Genomic DNA, 21,259 nt, shown 5'->3' on the forward strand with positions numbered 1-21,259 from the left:
CGACAAAGAGCCGACGCGTGTCAGGCCGAAGAGAGGAGGAGCCGGGCGTGTGGCAACAGCCACGGGCCGAACACACACACACACACACACACACACACACACACACACACACACACACACACACACACACACACACAGGCAAAGGCAAAGGCTGCAAGCCCCCACAGACCAGCCACATCTGCTCGGTCTCATCACTGGCAGCCCAGAAAGAACAATTACCTGGTGACTGAAATCTGAGTGGGGCGCGAAGGTGGGTTGGGGATGTGAATAGGTGGGTCTTCTGCCCGGAAACACCGTCGGAGCATCAATTATAGTGGAGAAAAATCAATGATCAGAAGTATCGATAACTGGAATTTCACCAAGGTTCTCGTTAGCGCGTTGACGCGTTCACAGCAGGGGTGTAGCAGATGTAATGACAAGAGTCTTCTTGTGAACATTTAAACTTGCGGAACTCCTGTTTCATTTGCACCTCCAGAGATCGGCTCCTCTCCACTCCCACCTGCTCCCCTCACCACTCCTTCATTTCCACCGCCCGCCCCGAATGTGCTTCAGGTTATCTCTCACTGATTGGAAATAAGACTGTCAACGGAGGGAGGTTGGAGACGGAGCCTTTGGAAGGGACTCCGGATTAGATGGCATTGGAAATAAACACACACTCTCATCCAGATTTGGACCGCTCAAAACTCTGCGGCTGGAGTGACTTTAGAAAGTGGGGTCAATGTGTCACGGGCGGGCGATTCTGCCCTCTGTGCGATTTATACGAGGGCAGGTGGGGAGCAAGATAAAAAGACATTGGCTCTATTGTAAAGTTTCGGGATCCCTATCAGCTGGGAGTGCTGTGCCCCTCATACTTTGTTGTATAATCCGAAGGGGAGGGGGAATGAGATGGTAATTAATCCTGCCCATCCCTTCTGCCCTTCACTCACATCCATATGCACACTCAGAATTATACACACCGTCCCCCAGCCCCTCCCGAGCCGCTGCACGGCCCGAGAGAGAGAGAGAGAGAGAGAGAGAGAGAGAGAGAGGGGGGAGCGGGGGGAGCAGAAGAGACTCAGCTCCCCATTGGCTCGACTCGAGTCAGCCGCGCCTGCCATTGGCTGCGCGGCCGCTCGGCCAGGCGGGCGAGGACAATGGGAGCGGGGCCGCCTTTAAAGGGAGCGGCGGGAGCGGGGCCGGGGGGAGAGGCTGAGTCCGAGAGCCGGAGCCCCGAGTCCGGGCGGCGGCGACAGCGGCAGCGGGGAAAGCTGCCGGTGGTCTGGCGCCATGCCACACACGCAGCGGGCTCCACCGGGCACATAGTGCGGGGCGACGGGGGCTCCTGACTGGCGTTCACAGTGCATTTATTTATTTATCTGATGCCAAGTGCCTTCTGCTACTGAATTCTGCTTTTTTTTAAAAAAATATATATTTATTTCTCGACGCCCGCCCGCTCTCTGCAACGATGCCGCGAGGATTCCTGGTGAAGAGGAGCCGCAGATCCACGCCCATTTCCTACCGCATCCGCTGCCACGATGCCGCCGAGCCGCCGGTGCAGCAGCCGCCGGCCGACCCGCCTCTGCCCCTGGGGGCGGGGGGAGGAGCCGCCCCGGAGCCGGGCGGAGCGCAGGTGTTCGGCAGGCCGGAGGAGCCGGGCTGTCCCGGGCAGCCGCTGTCCAGCCCGGCTCGGCCCGTCAGCCGGGAACGCCTGTACGGCCAGCGGACGGTGAGCCTGGGCTCGCCGGTCACCGCTGAGTCGTTCCCGGGACCGGCGACCGCTTTCAGCGCCCTGGACCGCATGTTGCTGCTGGCGGCTCCGGGCGGCGCCGAGTTGGGCAGCGGCGGTGGAGGTGGAGGAGGAGGAGGAGGAGGCGGCTCCTCCTCGCCGTCTCCCCGGGCAGGGGGCGCCACCAAAGGGGCCGAGCGCAGGAGCAAACCGCCGGCGGGAGCTGGAGCGGCGGCCCGCCGGGCCAAGGCGGCGAGGAAGCTGGCCTTCGAGGACGAGGTGACGACCTCGCCGGTGCTGGGGCTGCGGATCAAAGAGGCGCCGCCCGAGGGCGAGGGCAAGGCGGGTCGGCTGGGCGCGGGCCCCGGCCAAGGACTGGGCCCGGGCCGCCCGCTGGGCGAGTTCATCTGCCAGCTGTGCAAGGAGGAGTACGCCGACCCGTTCGCCCTGGCCCAGCACAAGTGCTCCCGCATCGTGCGGGTCGACTACCGCTGCCCCGAGTGCGACAAGGTCTTCAGCTGCCCGGCCAACCTGGCGTCGCACCGCCGCTGGCACAAGCCCCGACCCCCGCACCAGCCCAAAGCAGACGTCGGAGCGGAACCCCGGGCTGGGCCCGAGCCCGGGCCCGACGCCGAGCGGGACAGCCCGGACCCCGGCTCGGCGCTCGCCGACTGCGGCTCCGAAGACGGCGGCCACTGCGAGTGCTGCCGCTGCGGCAAGAGATTCAAGCGCCAGGCTTACCTGAGGAAGCACCTGCTGGCTCACCGCGCCGAGCCGCCGCCGCCGTCCCCCGATAAGCTGCCGCCGGGCCCCGAGTGCCAGCTCTGCGGGGAGAGCTTGGCCAGCAAGGGCGGCCAGGAGCGCCACCTCCGCCTGCACGCCGCCGAGGTTTTCCCCTGCAAGTACTGCGCGGCCACTTTCTACAGCTCGCCCGGACTCACCAGGCACATCAACAAATGCCACCCGTCAGAGAACAGGCAAGTGATCCTGCTCCAGGTACCAGTGCGTCCGGCCTGTTAGTGCAAGGACAAGGAGAGGGGGCGACAAACCGTGCCTTTATCATCAGACCACTGCTTACCCGGCCCCGTGCTTCAAATGAACCAATTTCATCGCTTCTTCCCTCCTGCTACAAGCCTTGTGTACCAGACGCTCTTCTCGGACCGCACCTTTTAGGTCCAAAAACAACAAACAGCTTTAATGTAGCTTTGTGACTTGCTGGACACTTGAGACCGTCAATTGTCTGAACAAAGCCGGTATTAGAACATTCCTTTAGATTAGCCACAAATGCCTTGGATTGCTGACCCGGATATTTCAGTAAGATGATGTAAATGCCTTAATTTTTCGAAGCTTTCCACGTTTTTTCCCTCATTCGTAAACGATGAGTTTGTTGCATATAATTTTACTGTTTGAATATATGTATTGATTGCTAAATGAATACATTTTATAATTTATTCGTTTTATTTATTTATAAAAACTATTGTGATATTGTATACTTTGGTTATCTATTTTGACGTTCCGTATTTGTTTCAGTAAGTTATATGTTCCGTTTTGGTATGTTTCAGACCGACTTTCATTTTCTAAACACAAAATGTAGAATGTTTTCGTTTCTTTTATACGATCTTGAATGGAGTTTGGTTATTCGATTCTGCTACCCATTCACAGACCCGTGTGAAGCTGACAACTGTTAAATGCAATCCCTTTTCTACACAACTTATTTTCTTAACTGTTAGCTTTTATATAGTGGTTCCAAATGTACGTTCTCAACTGTGTTTGTTACTGAATATTTAAATATATTAAATACGTATAATTATCCGTGGCCTTGCGTCCATTGTTATTCTAGTTCTCAAATACTTGCGACATTGTCTATAGCTTTTCCCAAACTGCTAAAGCACCAAAAGTGATTTCAGGAAATGATCGTCGTTCTTTTAAACTTTCGTATGAAGAGGAATTAGATTTGTCCAGTTTTGATTCCAAAACTGCATTGTATACAATGTAGGTGTTAATTATGGTACGCAGGTTCAGGCGATAATGCAACTGTTACTATCTCCGGATCACGGGATCTGTATTATGGCGGCACCCAACCGTGTAGTTAAGAAGTTATTTTGTTTATAAGTCGCATCCAAGGATTTGGACACATTATCGTTTAGGAATGGACTTTCTAAACAAACCGGTAGTTACTTTACCGCGGATTTCCAATCCCGATCACATTTAACGAAATGCAAATACTAACTTCCAAAGCCATGCCGTTGCTGATCGAAACAGTTCTGTCAGGCAGATGGCTGGTAATAACACCGGGCGCGTTATGACAACGATTTAATGTTTAGATTCCACAGCTGGAGGTGGAGCCAAAGATTAAACCTTTTCCCTAAAAGGATGGGTGTCTTTCAGTAGCAATTGAGGCGATTTCCCCAGAAGTACTATTGCCTTGAACGTTATTCGCCAGCATTCAGTAGGTTATTATCTTATAAATGCAATTCAAAAGGAGATGGGGGTGAATGTAGTGGGTAATGGAACTACAGCGTATCCGTTGTTTGAAACGCAGCTGATTTTTTTTTAAGTTAGCTTTTCTTCCCAGAAGTGCTTCAAACGAGATACTCTTATCTCTATTATCTTGAAAGACATAGCGGAACTTGCTCTGCAATGCTGGCTATAGTCCAGTATTTATAAAGAACAAAAAACATTAAATGAAATTCACTTGGCATATTTTCAACATCCCCAGATGAGGGAAATAATCGATTTATTAGTATTCTGGTTGGTGTGATTAAACATCTGTAATTTCAATTATATTTACAATTTAGTTGCGTGTTTAAAATTTAGACCGTGTTTGGTCTCTCCCGAGAGGCGAGGTCAACGGTGAAAGGATTCTCCCGGGACCGGGAAACACGTGCCTTTAGCACAGACCAACCCCTGCAGGATTCTTATTAAACAATGTTGGGCCTTCGCAATTTTGTTGTTTTAGATTTTTCCTATTTAAGTTTTTCTTCATTTTATGTTGGAATTTGTAATTAATGCTTTTAATACGTCCGTACACCGGCGGTGACAACAGTAAGTGACCAGGAATTGTAAATGGTTTTCGGTCTCTATTGATTGTGTTGACTTGATGCCTGCTTGTGGATAGTTGGAACTGATGCACCTGACGATCAGGTCAATTGGGCTTCAGCTCCTGCCACTTGCATTCGTTAGGTTAAACAATCCCGAGTCAATGCGGAAAGGCGAAATTAACAGAACTCAATATATTTACGCTACGCAAATAGAGCAGCTTCAAAAAGCTAGATTTGGCGATAATACTGTGCGGCTATTCTAGGTACACGACTGATTTTTAAAAAAATATATACGGCATTGCGGTCGTCTAACGGGGGACTGAGGGTAAACCAGAGAATGCAACAGTATTAAAGCACAATTTGATTTATTTTAATCGACCCGTAAATCTCAAGTTATTTGCGGAGAATAACTACCCTTAATTATCTTCCATTATCCGGACTACTGTATAATTAAAGATGGAAGGGAATGTAGCGGAGCAGGCACAAATATGAGTTCGGTTTTGGGTTTAATAATTTTACCTTTCGCCTAATTTTACTAGAGGTAGTTAATATGTTCGTTTTAGGACCATAAAATATTTAAATGTTGCAGCGTATACTTCTTGCAGTGTTCAGGTGTAAAGAATAGGAATCTTTGCTAGGACTAAGTATTAGAGGGCAATTTCCTCTGAATACATACGCGGGCTCCACTATTTTCAAAATTCGGTATTTCAAGGCAGTCAAGCGGTAAGCGCGCTCCGAATCCAAGGAATGGGGTATCCACCCGTTTGCAACAAGAAGGCCAGGCAATCTCCCTGTTCTGTAGTGACCGGAGAAAACCTCCTCACTATCGGCAAAGAGCAGACGCTCTGATATCCGAGAGCTGCATCCCAAATGAGGCAGGCCTTGGAATGGAGACCGGGTACGCAAATGGGAAAGATTCCCATTCGCCTTCATCAACGTTAATGAGGGCAGATATTGCATAATTTAACACCGACGCGTCATTGTCCAATATTTTCATTGCAAGGCGAGGGGAATTTAAGACAATAGTTAAAACAAACCGATTCCTCGTTGCTACCTGGCAAACCACCGTAACCACAATCCCTCTCTCACCACCACTGAGGAGATTAATGTCAGTGGCCCGCACAATTTAGGTACCCAAGCCAATGGCCTCTGAGTTCTGGCTGTCTGGGGCAGCTGTATGGAAAAAGCCCGCAGCATTAGTGTGTAAGCTGCTCCGTACTGACAACAATTTATGAATGCAGCAACGCTCGAGATCATTTACAGAGTCTGCTGCAAATATATTATCTTAGTTCAACAGGCGGATGCTCTCATTTCCCTTTGAATAATGTAATAGCGAAATCACAGGACGCTCGCCGCGTTTGCGCTTTAATCATTTAAATCAAACCTTCACTGAAAGAAATGACACGGCACGGAACAAGCAGCCTGATGCTGCCGACACACGCCACTCCGGATATTGTCTGGAATTTACGTAGTGTCGAAATACGATGCAAAAGTGAACATCTTCCAGTGTCCGCTGAAACCGGAGCGGGGAGGAGGGCCCTGCGGAAGCAACGGATAAAAGCGAACGTGTTACCTTTTGTAAATGTTATTGACACAGGAGGAGAGTGGGATGCGGTACTTACGCAGCCTTTCTCCAATCTCCCTGTTTGACTGTTGCTCCAGTTCACTATTTATTACGTTAATTTACTTGTTTGTTATTAATTTGCCGGATTTGATTTAATAATCATTACTTTTTAGTTTTCCTTACAAAAATGATTTTAACATTATCATGACAGCGGAGTTCAGTACATGACTAAATCCAGACAATCCCTTTTCTTGACGTTTTATTAGCAGAAATCAAGTTAAAACTCATTTGAAACGCAAGATTGAAATCACTAAATATCTATTCATTTTTAAAAATCGATCTCTGCTGGTTTTAAAGTTTAGGTCTCGGGAACTAAATTGTTCCTTTCCCGACGATCAGTCAAATAAATCTCGTTAATATCAAAATCTCATTTGCCTTTAACGATCAGTTTTTAAATGAACAGCTGTCAAACAGGCGGAGTAAAACCAGAGGCAGGTTTGGGAGTAGTGGCAATGTTTAATTATTTCCACACCTGTAGGGTTCGCTTTTCTTTAAGTCTTCCATTTAATAAAAATATATCCTCATATGATTGCTATTATTTATAACACGGCAATCAACTGATAGGTAAAGGTTACTGCGCGTGATATCCATTTTGGTTACAAAAGTTTTAGAATAAAAACATGCCCTCGCCCCCGTTTAAATTTCCTGTTCCATTTAATGAGATGCTTTAAATTCAAAATAATGCCGCATGTCTCTTTACTACTAAGCCATTGATGTGTAGCTCCTCTGCACCCTACTGTGAGAAAATCGGAGGATTATATCCCGGTTTAAGTAGGCGAGGTTGATCAGATCATTCCCATCTACGCTTGATTACAATGGCACAATGTCATTACTGAACAAGCTCCTAAATATAATGTAACGCGCGGCCCATTGGTAACAATGCACAGAGAGGGAGAAAGTTAATGTGGGTTTAAAGTAGATTTCCAAACTCTGGTAATGGGTCAAAGGCAGTCAAGTACGGGCCTGCATGTCTAAAATCCTGTTCAAATCCTTTGCGCCTTTTCGCAGACCCCAAGCGACAATATTCAGAAATCAGAGCATTTTTTTTTCTCCTTCTGGTTGGAACAGCAGGCTGGTTAATCTGAGATTTATGGCCATCAACATCTTGGAGACGTGCTGCCGAAACACCAATGGGTACAGACCGAGTTTTTAAAATAATAAGTTTGAAACCTGGTTAAAGGAACGATTAACTTTTCCAGTTCTTGTTCCGCAGTTACGAATATTTGAACAGCTTGCGAATTATATTAACAGATCAGTATACGTTAGCGAATATTGTGCTGAAACCGAGTCGTTCTCTTGTTTAAACTGCACCTCGATATTTGTGCTTCATTTTGATGTATCAGATTAAGGAATGGATTCAAAAAGACAGACACTGATCCTCGCTGATCGAAGATTTATGAGAATAACCACATTTATAACGCGACAAATAAACTAAAATTCATTTATTATATTGGATTGATACCGGGGGGGCCTTATTTTTTCCAAGACATAATGCGGTATGGATGTCAGGGGAAAAATCGACAGCATGAAAGGGGCAAAAATTAGAATGGTCTTGAAAGTAAGAGGTGGAAGTAGAAACTTAAGGCAGTACTGGTGGAGCAAGTTTGCTATCAGTTGAGTTCAGCTTCAAATGGCAGTGCGCAAATAGAATTAGTGCCCAGGTGACAGGAAGGGAGATGGGACTTTCTGGAGAAGCTCAGGGAGAGATAGCATGGAAACAGGCCCTTCGGTCCACTAAGTCTATGCCGACCACCAACCACCCACTTGCACCAATCCCATTTTACTCTCCTCACATTCCCATCAAATTCCCCCCAGATTCTACCACTCACCTACGCACTAGGGGCAAATTACAGCGGCCAGCTAACCTACCAATCCTCACCTCTTTGGGCTGTGGGAGGAAACCAGGGCACAAGGACGAAACTCAGTCAGTGAGGGAGGACGTGTGAACTCCACACAGGTAGCGCCAGAGGTCAGGATCGAATCTGGTTTGCTGGGTACATGAGGCTGCAGGGCTACCACTTGTTAGACTAATTAGGCTCAACACAACACCAATATCCAGTTAGAACTGGTTTGCATCACCCTGGATTTACATTTCTGTTTTCTCTGGAAACCTTGTACCTCACCTTGATATAAATGTTTAAGGAGCAGAAATCCTCCAGTTCCCACTCTCTAAATCTTCAAAGATCAAAATAATGGGAGAGTCAGGAGCCAGGCAATGGGCGAAATCTTGAGCTGTAGCTACACTTCTCTGGAATACAAATGCATCCTTAAACTTATTCAAGACCTGGAAAGAGGAATATATTAAGTGTTATTTGTGCAATCATTCATAGCACCCCTATTTCAACTTGGGACCTGTTGCAAACCCAGAAATGGATAATAACATAAACCCACCCAACTTGTTCACCACTTCCCAAAGGGTTTTGCAATATCTTTTTAATTTGTAACATTAAAATGATAAGTGTCTCAGAGAGCTTCTGTAGCTATGTCAGTATGTCACATCAGTGGATCTTGAAACATTATGTAGCACTGATATATCAGATATAGCCCAGTTAGAAGTGGATGGAGGGAACAAGGCAGAGAGAGTGTGACAGTGGGTTGTTGGATGCAGTGAAGAAACAAAATACAATTGACATGAAACACGAACTGTGAATATGGCTTAAAAAGCAAGAAGGGCCAGGAGTCAAACAGAATATAAAATGCATAAGACAAGATAAAAAATGACAAAGATGATAGAGTCATCATTTACCAATCTTTCAATAGTACATTTTCTTTGTAATTGTCACCTATAAAGATGTCTAGAGCCATTACATTTTAAATTTAGTTATTTTCGTCTTTCTCTTTTGAGTTCTCACTTGTCGCAGGAAAATGATGCACCTCCAGTGGGAAAGTGTGATCTGGACCTGGAATCACAATCAAAATTGATGGTGTCTATTAAATTTCTCTGTGCCATTACTTATTGGTGCCGTGGGGATGGAGTGTGATTGATGTCAGTTTTTTATGTGGCAAACTGCATTATTACACCAACACTTAAAGTGAGGGAAAAAAATTGTTTCTCACGTTTCTGTGGAATGGCTGGAGGGTGGACTCAATATTCAACACACCGCTGCTTTTAACCTCATCCTACATCAGGCTAGAGTATGCACTTGTTACAATTATCTTTGGGGACTCCACTTAAAAACGCAACCTCTATTTTTGAGATGTTACCATAGTAGTATTAACCAAATGGACAAGCTATATTCACAAGTTTCCCTTAATATTGATACACAGATTTCAACATAATAAATAGTGGGCTCAAAGTTCACTGTTTATAGAATTGAAACTGAAATTACTAATACTAAGAATGCACCTATTTAATGCTTATACATTATTTAAAAGATGTGTAAGTCTCTGCCGTTGTTCAGGATGGATTGGTATGCAGTAACCTGTACTGAGGAGTTGATGGCTTTGGCTACAACATCAGGGGAAAGAAACAGTTAAATTCTAAATTAAGTACAAACTAAAATACATTTAGTGTAATACTAAAAGCAATTATAGTTATATTGATATTTCCAGTTGGTTATAGCCTGTACATGGAAAACAAATTTTATTAAGTAATGAATTGCAACTTTGTCAGGATTGTTAAAGACCACTCACTTCCAAAATTCATTTAAGTTGCTCTTCAAGTTGCAAGTAACATTAGAATTTTCCACCCTTTCAATCCCTTTGTTACTTTCCCCAATCATCTTGTCACTCATTACTGCATCACCAGTGATCACTGAGACTTTCCAAAAGGCAATATTTAATTTCCTTTGGCTAAAGCATGAACTATCATTCCTAAAAAAAGTAAATAGTAGGGAATAAGGAAGACCTCTTTAAAAAATAGTAACTTCGAATACTCCCCATTTTTAATGCTCTGCTTCTTAATGTGCCCAAGATGAACAAAATGCTTGATTGAAATAGAATTATAGGTTTACCAAGCTTCAGTATACTTATAAGATGATGGAAGTGCATGCATACTGGGCTAGAAGTTCCTATGACTGGCTGTCTGTTGAGACGTGGTCTCTCATATTCCATTGGGAAACTGAGCTTCATAGCAAGCTCAGAGTTGCACTTGAGACCCCTATTTGATTGGAACACAGATTAACCTACTTTCCGATGAGGAAAAACCCATCTGTGCCATTAGTTAGTGATATTAGTGATTTGGAACCAGGTACATCACATGGGATTGAAAATCCTTGAATATTATTATTCATGCTGCCAAGACCAACTTTTAGTGGCCATTTTCAAGTGCTCGAGGTGGTGGTGATGAACCACCTTCTCAAGCTCAAGGTCCACATCAAGTGACGGTACATTCGAAATACTGAGAAGCAGGGAGCTTGAGGGTTTTGATGCACTGACGAAGGATTGATGTGAGACTTGGAGAACTTTCCTGTTGTGCTGTTCCTATGCACCCACTGCCCTTATCTTTCAAGATGGTGTTGCTTATGGGTTGGGAGGTACTGACTAAGTAGTTTGAAGAGATGCTGTAACAAAGATGGTGCACATGGTAGAGTGCGAATCCTTCAGGTGGAAAATTGGCTGCCAATCAAATGGATCACTATATTCTGAATGATTCAAGCTCTTGGGTGTTGAGGCTAAATTTATCCAGGCAAATGAGAGTATTCTGAGTCGTTCCTGAATTTTACCTTGTAAATGGGGGAATGGCTTTGGGAAGGCAAGAGCGAATCATATTCCACAGACCACCCAAGCTCAGGACTTCAGTAGACAGTTTTGTGTGGCTAGTCCAGTTAACCTTATGATTAATGTTGGCACACTCCAGGATGTCAGAGGAGTGAAAGTAACTTAAATGTCTTGCCAATATGGTTGTATCTCTAACATTGATGATTCGATCAATTTCTACTAATTGGATTGGCCAATTTCTTAGCAGTAACCTCCTGGCCTATACCCACTTAAGTGCACCTCCAGACTTCATCAAAAGTAATAGTTTTGAATATTAAGGAGAGGTGATTAAACTCCCTTGTTGGACGTGGTGATTGCCTGGAACTTAAGAAGTAAGGAACATTCACAAACCACATTAGTGAAAACCTGAATAACTAATTTCTTTCAAAGGTGAACATGAACTACTACATTATTTGAGCTGTAAATGGCACTCGACCATCAGTGAATGTTCACACTTCTGGCCTTTTGTGGAGGGAAGGTTTGTGAAGAGGTAGTTAGGCTCAGGACACTGCCATCTGGAACTCCTGAAGCTATGTTAAATATTTCAAAGGAAAAGCAAACTATCACCACTGCAGGGCATAAGCGGAAATGAAAGAAAATAACTTTTAAAGAAAAGTGTCAAAAAAACTTTGTCAAAAAAATGCGAACTGTTTGGAATGGATTGTGAGGAGGCATGGCAGTGGCACAAAACACAGTATGTCTGATTATAATGACGGGAGCGTTAGGAAACTGTAGATATAAGCTTTAATATGCCCACTGTTATATTTTCTTTCTTCACCTTGCCAACATTCTCACATTTATTTATTAGCTCAATCAACACTATTAATGCATTTAAAGATTACAGACAACTTACTTAAATTTCAGTAATTACTTTTTTTTTAGAAAACATGATCATGCTAAGCAATAATAAAATAGGTAAATGGATGGTGACAAAATACAAAGAAACCTGCAAAGGTATTTATATTTTTCTTTGTGAATCTTAAATTATTGCATCAGTAATAAAACCAAAACAAAACTAATTAGATTGAAATTATAATTTTAATGAATTCCCTCTCCATGACAATCCACATAACAAAGATATCCTGAACTTTCATCTGAAAAAGGCTTGATATTTTAATACAAGCAAGCATTCTTAAGCTTCTTCATTTTAAAATCCATTGTTTTACAGATTAACAGAAAAAAGACTCTAAAATGAATTGTTTTCAAAGAACAATATGAGCTTAAGTTTATTCATATCGATGACAAAAACTTGCAAAATAAAAGTCTTCATAAATGTTTCAAGATGCTTTGAACAAATATGTGCAAGTATTTGAGTGCAAGTGTCCACATCATTTCTCAGTTATTCAGCTGTTTCTCTTAATTCAGTTTGTGGTGATGTGCCACACCAGGAAAAAAAAAGGAGATACAATTTATTAGTGCTCATGTGGCTATTCACATTCTCTCATGACTGGTCTGAGATGGCAATAGTAAATTTAATGCATAAACCAAAACCAGACATCTTCATACTTCAATGACTGGGTTTAAAAAAAATCTATAGCTTTTACAAACATAACTTTTTTATTTTAAATCAAATATTGTGAGGCATACATCTCTTTTACACTTTTCATAGTTTACAATTCAAAAAGAACTTCCTCAAATTATAGAAAGATATTTTTAAATATATCTCAGAGATACAGCTTTATTCAAGTAGTCTCCAAGATCAGATCAGCAGGATGAATCCATGACATTCAACTGAAAAAGACACGATCTTGATTCTGCTTTTGTTGTTGGATGCACCACAGCACTTCCGTATTTAAAATAATAATTATGGATGCAGTACTTTTATTTGTTTGGATACATTTATAATTATCTTGGGATTCTTACTGGTAGAATATGTTCAAATAAAGAAACAACTATGTCCACCTTTAAATTTTATCCAAAATAGTAGAGATTCTGCATCTTAAAATTAATTAAACAGCATTTAAATTTTATTATGTACACCAGATGACACCTTTAAATGGAGATGGAATAAAGACAGAATTGCCTTTTGTTGACAATGTGCCAGTTAGTAATGGCATAAGGTTCATTCTACAGACACAAATTTTGTTTCATAAAGAGTGCAAACTGTGACAATGTTCTGATGTGAGATGAGTGAAAGGGACAAAGTGCACATTAAAGTGCTTTTTTCTTGTTTGGAGGTAGCTGGCAGCACAGGATGTCGAACAAACCTAGTTTGCAGAACCATTCTAAAGAGGAGTTTGCAGCGTCCCCAGGAACCTTTTTCACACCTTCTGACAGATGACAAGGTAGTCTCTCGTTACAGTCTTTACAGGCAAGATCCGATAACTCAGTTGTACTGCCGTGAACTAATGTTAAAATGTGCTGCATAATTAAAAACAATGGCACCTGGAAGAAGTGGTTCATATAGTTGGCACTGCATATTATTACATTTCTCTATCCTTTAAAAAATGTCAAATCATTTGAACAATCAAATTAGGATGACCTCTGTAAGAACAGAAAAATAATGAGCAACAAACAATCTGCTGGAGGAACTCAAATGGGTCTAGCAGCATTTGTAGGGTTGGGGGGGGGGGGGTGGCAGGAATTGATAAGGTTTTGGGTCAAAACTCTTGTGTCTCCAGAATAATAATGAGCTGGGAAAGCAAAGAACTACGGTATCAAAAATAGATGCACTGGATGCAAACAGCTCTACAGTTCAATTCATTTGCAATTCATTTATAGCAAGGAGACTGAAGAATCAAATGATTTCCAGAGTTAGGCTTACCAACAGCCTGGGACAGCATGCTCGAGGAAGATAGACAAAATAGTTTGCATCTCCAGAAGATTCCAAAGATGTTGCCGAATGAATCGCTGGAGACAGGTTTTTGAACATTGAGGTTTTTTTTAAAAACAGCTCTTCATCTGGTTTAGAAAATCCACCGCTAGTTGAGAGGCAGCAAACAAAACTTTCCAAGAGTATTATTTTCTCCAACTTCAATATTGTGAGCAGTAGTGAAAATTGATTAGGGAGGGAGACAAGAGGGGAAGAGATGAAAAATAAAGTCAAACAGCAGTGCATTATAAATGGACATATTTCAGTTTGTAAATAATTTAAATCTGTGACACAACTGTGTAACGAAGGGACAGTTTTTCAAATCTGCTCTGATATTCCTGCAGGTATGATGTCTTTATATGGAACAGCGTTAACCTGGAAAGTCTAAATATGTAGATACAGGCCGTCCCCAGGTAACGAACAAGTTCCTTTTTTTTTACAGACATCCCTTAAGTCGATTTTGTCCACTTAAGGAAGAAGATATACAAAAATCACTCAGTATGGTAACCATACCTCCACAGTATTGTAATGAATGGCATCAAAAGTACATGAGATTGATAAGAAAGAACAATTACTAAAAGTGGAGGGAGAGAGGAAACTAGTTCTGACGTTCACATGTATGAACGTTGGACTTTTGAATTTAATAATAATATGGGAACTCATTTGTATCTACTGGTGTCCATAAGTTGGGCATTTATAACCTGGGGATGGCTTGTATAAAAATACAATAATGCAATATCCAAAAATGTCAGCTCAACTGCCTAAATATTTAGAAAAGTACACAGAAGTGCAATACTACTTACTTCACCAGAGTGATAAAATACGTAAAACTAGTCATTGTTTCTCAATTGGAACAGAAACATTTGAACAATATACATAAAAAAATTAGAGTATTATTTTACATTTATGCACAGAGTATTTTAAGTTAAACATCACATTACGTTATAACATTTCCTGGATTACATTTTCTCTAGTATAAGTGGTTTCCTGGACCATAGTTTATAATGCGGAATCATACAAGTCAATGGCCACTTTTAGTTAAGTAACTTGTGCTTTAAGTTCCATCTTAAAGTCAGACCGTGTATGGATGTTCATGACTAATGATTTTAATTTCAGTGGTGATTCTTCATTAACCCCCTTCCCATGTCCAGAAGGAAAATCTCAGTCTTTTTGGGGTGGGGGGGGTGGGGGAAGGAACTCAGAAATGAAATGCCCCAAGACTAGAATCTTCAGTGAAGTCGTGCAACTTTTGCATGATATAAGAAATTCTGAGATAATCCAATCCTAAAAAATTTGAGTATTATTTTAAATTTACATTAAAAGTTCAGTTTAAGATTAAAATACTTTGTGTTCCCAACCTTTCCTGGGTAATGATGTCTCTGATGTCAAGCAACCTTTTGATTAAGCACAAATGTGGAATGGCTCTGGAGCAGGGTAACAGCACCATGTCTCATTACAAAATTACCACATTGAATATTTCTCAGAGTCATTTTTGTCAAAGTCATCTTTGATAACTGATTTTTTTAAAAAAACTGCCTCATGTTGCATGAAACTATTGTTGACATCTGCTGACACATTAGTAAGAGTTATAAATAATCTGATGAATATCTAAACACTTTGGAGTCACACAACCGTGACAGCAAAAATACTTTACGTTTTTATTGCTTTTGGATGTCATTCAGTTAAACTTATGAATTAAACAAGTTCAAATATTGCTGATTAATATTGCATTACCGGAAGGGAATATTCAAAAGGGATTCCTGCATCTATGGTTTAGTCAGTGACTCTGTGACATGCTATGAAGGGAAAGTCAGAAGAGGGCAGGTTTGTTCACTGAATGGAAGACATCTCCTGCATTAAAATAATGCCACAATAACTTCTGAACTGATGAAAAAAATAACTGAGCAATTTGAATTTAATGAAAGTACATTTCTCCTGATTAATTGAATTATTAGTATATTTAGACTAGAATTTCTGTAATTCTATACATTAAATTATTTGTAAGGAAAATTATTTACTGGTATAAACAGGTCAAAATATCTGGGCATAAATCAAGTAACTGAGTCATAATTTAGACAGGAAGAACATGCACACTGAAATACAGTGAATCTTTTGCTAGACACTGTTTAACCTTCCAATGACTGAGGATTTCTATTAGCAAATTAAGGAGAAAACTTGAGACTCTTCGGGTTCAGATGGAGAACACTGCAAATTAGGAATTGTCTGAAAGCTGGGTGCACTTCTTTAATTTTGCTTTACATTATAAAGTTACAGATTTTTAAAGAAACATTTTAAAAAAAGCTGCAAAGTAGGTTCCTATTGAGAAATATTCTTAAAAAAAACTTGTAGATCAAACAAACAGATAAAACAGACTGGACTTATGACTAATTATTTACAAATGATATGCTGTAGAAGGTACAATCTTAGCTGTAACTTGGTAAGTAAGGATGCCGCATGAAGCACGTATTACCATAACACTGCAAGACTGCATCTCAAATTCCTGCACCAAATGCCAAGTACAGATCACTGGAGGCTCTGGCTGTTTCTTTTAAAATGAGCACAATAATTGACGGAAGCCAACAGCAAGATGAAACATTTGAATAATAACTTACAAAGGCTGCTTTTTATCTTCTGCTTATCAAATATTACTCCATATTTACATATATAATAAAAATAAAGCATTGTACAAAGCAACTGACAATCAAAGAGCACATTCACTTGACTGGTACACAAAGTATAAGTGCAATAGAAACAGTGCTGCCATATAATTAAAGGATGAACATCAAAGGAACATCACTTCAGAATATTGAAGTTGTCATTGCAAAACAAAATATTAGTAGACATTGACAAAATTTGGAATACCGATTTAAATTCTTACATTTCTTCTGTTTAAAGTATTCAAACAAAACATAATCTGAGTAATAAATAGTCCAGGTAACCCATACGTCAATCGCTGATTGAAGCATACAGGAAGACAGATTTTCAGGAGTATGATATAAAATGAAATGAGCTGCAAGCACACATATATACAAAATGTTAATGGAGTTACTGTTCTATTTGTCACAATTTTTAAGATACAAGTAGTAATAAGTAATTCTTATTCAAAAAACTCCCAAATCAGGTATCTAAATATGCAGTGATTTGCCTGTGTTCTCTTGCAGCTTAATGCATCTAAATGAAAACAAACATCAGGTACTTGGTCCTACAATTCAGTGCTTTAGAGCTGTGAGATAAAGTGTATTGAGTGGCGAAGAGCCATAACAGTTGAATGGGTGTTCATTCAAAAATTTCAGAATTAGGCCAAGAACAATGATTTCCAAAATGCAGCACCTTTAGAAGTATTTTATCATCTGTGGCCATATTCCTTTCTGAAATGATAACTAAATATTCAGGGAATGCTTACAAAGCAAGCAAATGAGGCAAAAACTGCACAGAAAGATTGGAACAGATAGAATTTTAACTCTTATGTTGCACTTTTTAAAAAATATATATGGTTTTTGCTTGGATATGATTTACAGGAGGCACTCAATTAAGAGCTTCAGGTTAAAAGTTTGCCAGAATTGCAAATAAACCTTTGTCCAGTAATGCACTGTACACTAAAGGAGTTATAGATGGTACAATTCCATCTCCAAATTAGCTCAGATTCTTGTTTTGTATCATCCTCCTGATCTATTTGTGCTTATAATCTGAAAGAGTAAATAGTATAAGGTCAACATATAAACAGGTATAAATCTGAACTTTATTCTTCCTTTGATGATGTTATTACAAGGAATAAAAAGAATTAAGAAAGGCTTTTCTCTTTGCTTCCCTTATATGTGGTCACTCAAATGCAATGCAAATAGTTAAATACAGAAAGACCATGTACTGTGCACATGAAAGTGACTAGTCCACTGGCTCTGGAGCTTCACCTAATCTTCAAGTCCTTAGCAGCAGAGTTTCTACTAACTAGCAATTCACATTCCTATGCTTGCATGTTACAGAAGTCACATTTTATGGAATTTATAAGGAGGAATGTAGGAAAGGAGGCAGGTAATGGCTGGAGGGCAGGTGCATAAAATTAGCCAAAAGAGGATCTGTGGTAGACATTCATATATGCACATACTGCACAGCACAAATTTCATACTAGGACATTACATCTGGTTTTTAAAATCCTATTAAGCTTCCTGGTAGCACTCACACACAATTCTGCCATCGAGGAATGACCTCCCTTTCCTTAAGTAACATAATATCAATCGGAAACACTAAAGGGCAGTGATTTTAACATGTTTGGAGTGCTTAGTATTGCGCTAACTGAATGCCACAATCATACAGGTGTGCTGAGTCTATTTTCAGGCTCTTAGAGTTGTCCTAATTATAATACTAGAGTGTGGTAGTCTCTGAGTATAGTTGTCATCATATGGTCTCTTAACATAGCCATCAATAAGCCTACATGGCAAGTGATACTATATACCATTGTTATTGCATGGACATGACACCATACATTCATCTCTGGAGGAGAGGAGGGATTGATACCACCCTTGTAACACAACAATTTTTACTGCTTAATATAGTTGGCATTCTATTTGGGAATCCAATGACAATCAAGTTTGCACAATTCTTTATCTATAGCTGTTTTCCTGAAATTCAATTTTATGTCAAAGAAAGAAAGCAGGTTCAAATCATATCTAAAGTGAATGTCATTCTAAGGACCGTAAAGTAGTAGAAAAATGAAGAGGCTGAAAAGCAGGCCTCAGCTTGCAACTTGTCACTGTAAAATTCTTTAGCTTGAACATTTATTAGGTGAACTGGCAGAACGGCAAGATTTCCCAGAGACACTTTTTTGTGGCACCCGGCAGTGTTGGGGAGAGCTGATCTGTTGGATCAGTCCCCACATCTATGGGCATTTCAGTGCTTTGACTTCCATCAGGAGAACCTGAAAAATGGCACAAAATGAATGAATTAGTTTTCTGGTTCAATTTTTTAAATATACATTTTAAAGAATATTCATGGGGCTAGGATATTTGCTTTGGGGGTGCAATCAGGAAATTTCATGCAAAACGTACTTGAAATTGCACTGGTTGGATTTGGGTTTAGGCTTTCAATAAAATTAATTTACAAATGTAAAATCTTTTCCAGCTGTTTTAAAGAATAGTTTCCATTATAATTTACCCCTTGATATATTTAACAGCATAATCTGGAGCACCTTTATTAATACAAATTAAGAAAAAGTTTATCACTAAAGACAAACATTTTCAGTAAGAGGACTCTGTCCTGCATTTGTGATTAAGCCAGTTTAAATATGACTGCAAGTGACTAAAAACTACTGAATTAATGAAAAGTTTTACCTATGCACACTGGTTAGTTGCTTAATAAATTAAATACTGTTTGGTCCAAAAATTCTTTTAAAACACTTTAATGCATTGAAAAAACACACAATTTGAAGAACAGTGGAGTGAACTAATTATTCCTTGGATGCTTTGGCAGCCTTGTGAATGGGCCTTATTTAGGTGAACTGTATCTTGAAACAGTATAAAGCCATAAACCCAAGTGGTTTTGGAAATAACTCAGTTTCATTTAAACTTCTCCAATTTTTTTGCTCCAGTTCAGCTGAATTGTGCTGACATAACAAGCAGAAACTTGACTCCTGGGTGTGTGTATAACAAAATACAGGAGCAACACTAACACACAGACATTTGTGTCACTGAGACTGTTAAACTCAGAAGAATCAATGAAAATATGCAAGGTGCAATGAGATTAATATTACAAAACCCAGGCTTTCTTAAGTTATGTGAAGTGCTGGTTGGAAGAAAATATTTTGATAAATTTTCCCGTGAAATAGTAAATGGCTTAAAAAAGGTCTTGCTGAGAAGATTGGACTAAATGCAAATCTATTTTACGTCTTTTTTTGTGAAGATTATATAAAACTTTGATGAACACTTTGATAAAGTTGCTGACAATTAGTTAACATTAGTATTCGCAGTAATCTGAAGGATGCAATGAGTTTTGGGCCAAATAAGTTATACATGTCAGTGGAACCTAGGATTTCATCCACCATTAAAAGGCAAATGAAATCTGTTGTATTTATTGGGAATATTCTGCATCAATGTACTTGTAATGAGCAAAAGAAACTAACATTTTGGAGATATCCCAAATGTTTTCAGGTTGCCTATTTGGAATAATAATGCATTATTTCAGTTTACTTCCAGAAAAAAGGAGATCCTAAATTGGTATAGACTAATAACGTATCTTTAATATAGCACTTGACTAGAATCTAGAGATAAAACTGGCCCTTCATTTTTGAGCACAATATCTGTGTAGCTGAAAGCATCTGCAGTAAGATTAAGTAGCTGATATCTGGTTGCATACTACACAATCAGCAGAAAGATTCATAAGCTAAACAGGCCTTCTACTAAGTCTTGAGAAAATAGAAAAAGCACATAAGTGCAGTACAAGCTGGTGCAATAATTGTGATCTCCTCAAAATGCATTAACAGTTTGGAGAAGCAATGGCAGCACGAAGAAACACAGTGGTGAAATGAAGCAGTTTATAGATGATAATCATGACCCAATGTTGTGTTGTATTTTTAGTCCTTCCTAATAACAGTCATTTGGAGCATATCTGCTTCATTCAATTTTGGCCTGTCAGCTGGCTCCATTTTGACAAATTCTTTCAGATTATTGTGTAGTCAATTGAATCTCTTTCAACTACAGTTATTTATGGTAAATCAGAATTCAAAGCTGCTGAAATTGTTAAATTCAGATACAATGGTAGAGAACTGTCTGGAAAGCAGACTGAGTCTCAATTATAATACATAAAACTTTTGGATATCTGTCCATGACAATTTAGGTGTCAAATTCATATCTCTGTAAATTAAATTGTTGCTAGAGTTGACAAGCAACCTGGAAATTTATAAATCACCTAAGACTTGATCTGCAATCCACATTAAGGGGAATGAGGGGAACCCTAATGCACTTGGACAGTTTTATGCAGAACTTGCACAAATCCATTAGTTGAGTTTTGTATCATGATAGATATCATGGTTGTCATATCCAAATCACACTGGGTAAAGAAGCTAGCAAGTTGGAGATTGTAAATTATTCAAAAATCTTGTTTGTTGCAATTAGAAATTTCGTTTTCTACAGTCCGAAGCTAGTTAGCGATGAATATTATTTCTCTGCTTGATCCTGGGCTCAGTTCTTTCTCTCCTGAATGTTGGATATCTGCCCTTTACAAGATAATGGGAAAACTAAATCAGGTAATAATGATTAAGGAACAAGGTAGATTATACAAAGAGGAGACGTGTCCCAATTGTGTCACCAAATCATTCCAAAAGACTTCAGCGTATACCAATAAAAAAACACTGCAATCACCTAGACAGTGTTGTATTCCGGGAGTTTAAC

The 21,259-nt window shown here is 40.4% G+C and overlaps 2 protein-coding genes across 2 annotated transcripts in view; one reads left to right on the forward strand and one right to left on the reverse strand.

Annotated features, from left to right (window-relative positions):
• The first annotated feature begins 1,194 nt into the window (after positions 1 to 1,194).
• insm1a (insulinoma-associated 1a) lies at positions 1,195 to 3,515 on the forward strand. The gene has a single exon (XM_052011944.1). It carries the CDS (start codon positions 1,445 to 1,447, stop codon positions 2,723 to 2,725), a length of 1,281 nt encoding a protein of 426 aa, XP_051867904.1. The 5' UTR covers positions 1,195 to 1,444; the 3' UTR covers positions 2,726 to 3,515.
• A 12,595-nt stretch (positions 3,516 to 16,110) lies between these two features.
• The window catches only part of ralgapa2 (Ral GTPase activating protein catalytic subunit alpha 2), a 355,144-nt gene continuing 349,995 nt past the window's right edge, over positions 16,111 to 21,259 (reverse strand). The window contains exon 42 of the mRNA XM_052010999.1: positions 16,111 to 18,792. The gene's annotated coding sequence lies outside the window, so the exon portion shown is untranslated. The remainder of the gene's footprint in view (positions 18,793 to 21,259) is intronic.

The sequence above is a fragment of the Pristis pectinata genome, chromosome 3, assembly GCF_009764475.1.
Source record: "Pristis pectinata isolate sPriPec2 chromosome 3, sPriPec2.1.pri, whole genome shotgun sequence".
Lineage (NCBI taxonomy): Eukaryota > Metazoa > Chordata > Chondrichthyes > Rhinopristiformes > Pristidae > Pristis > Pristis pectinata.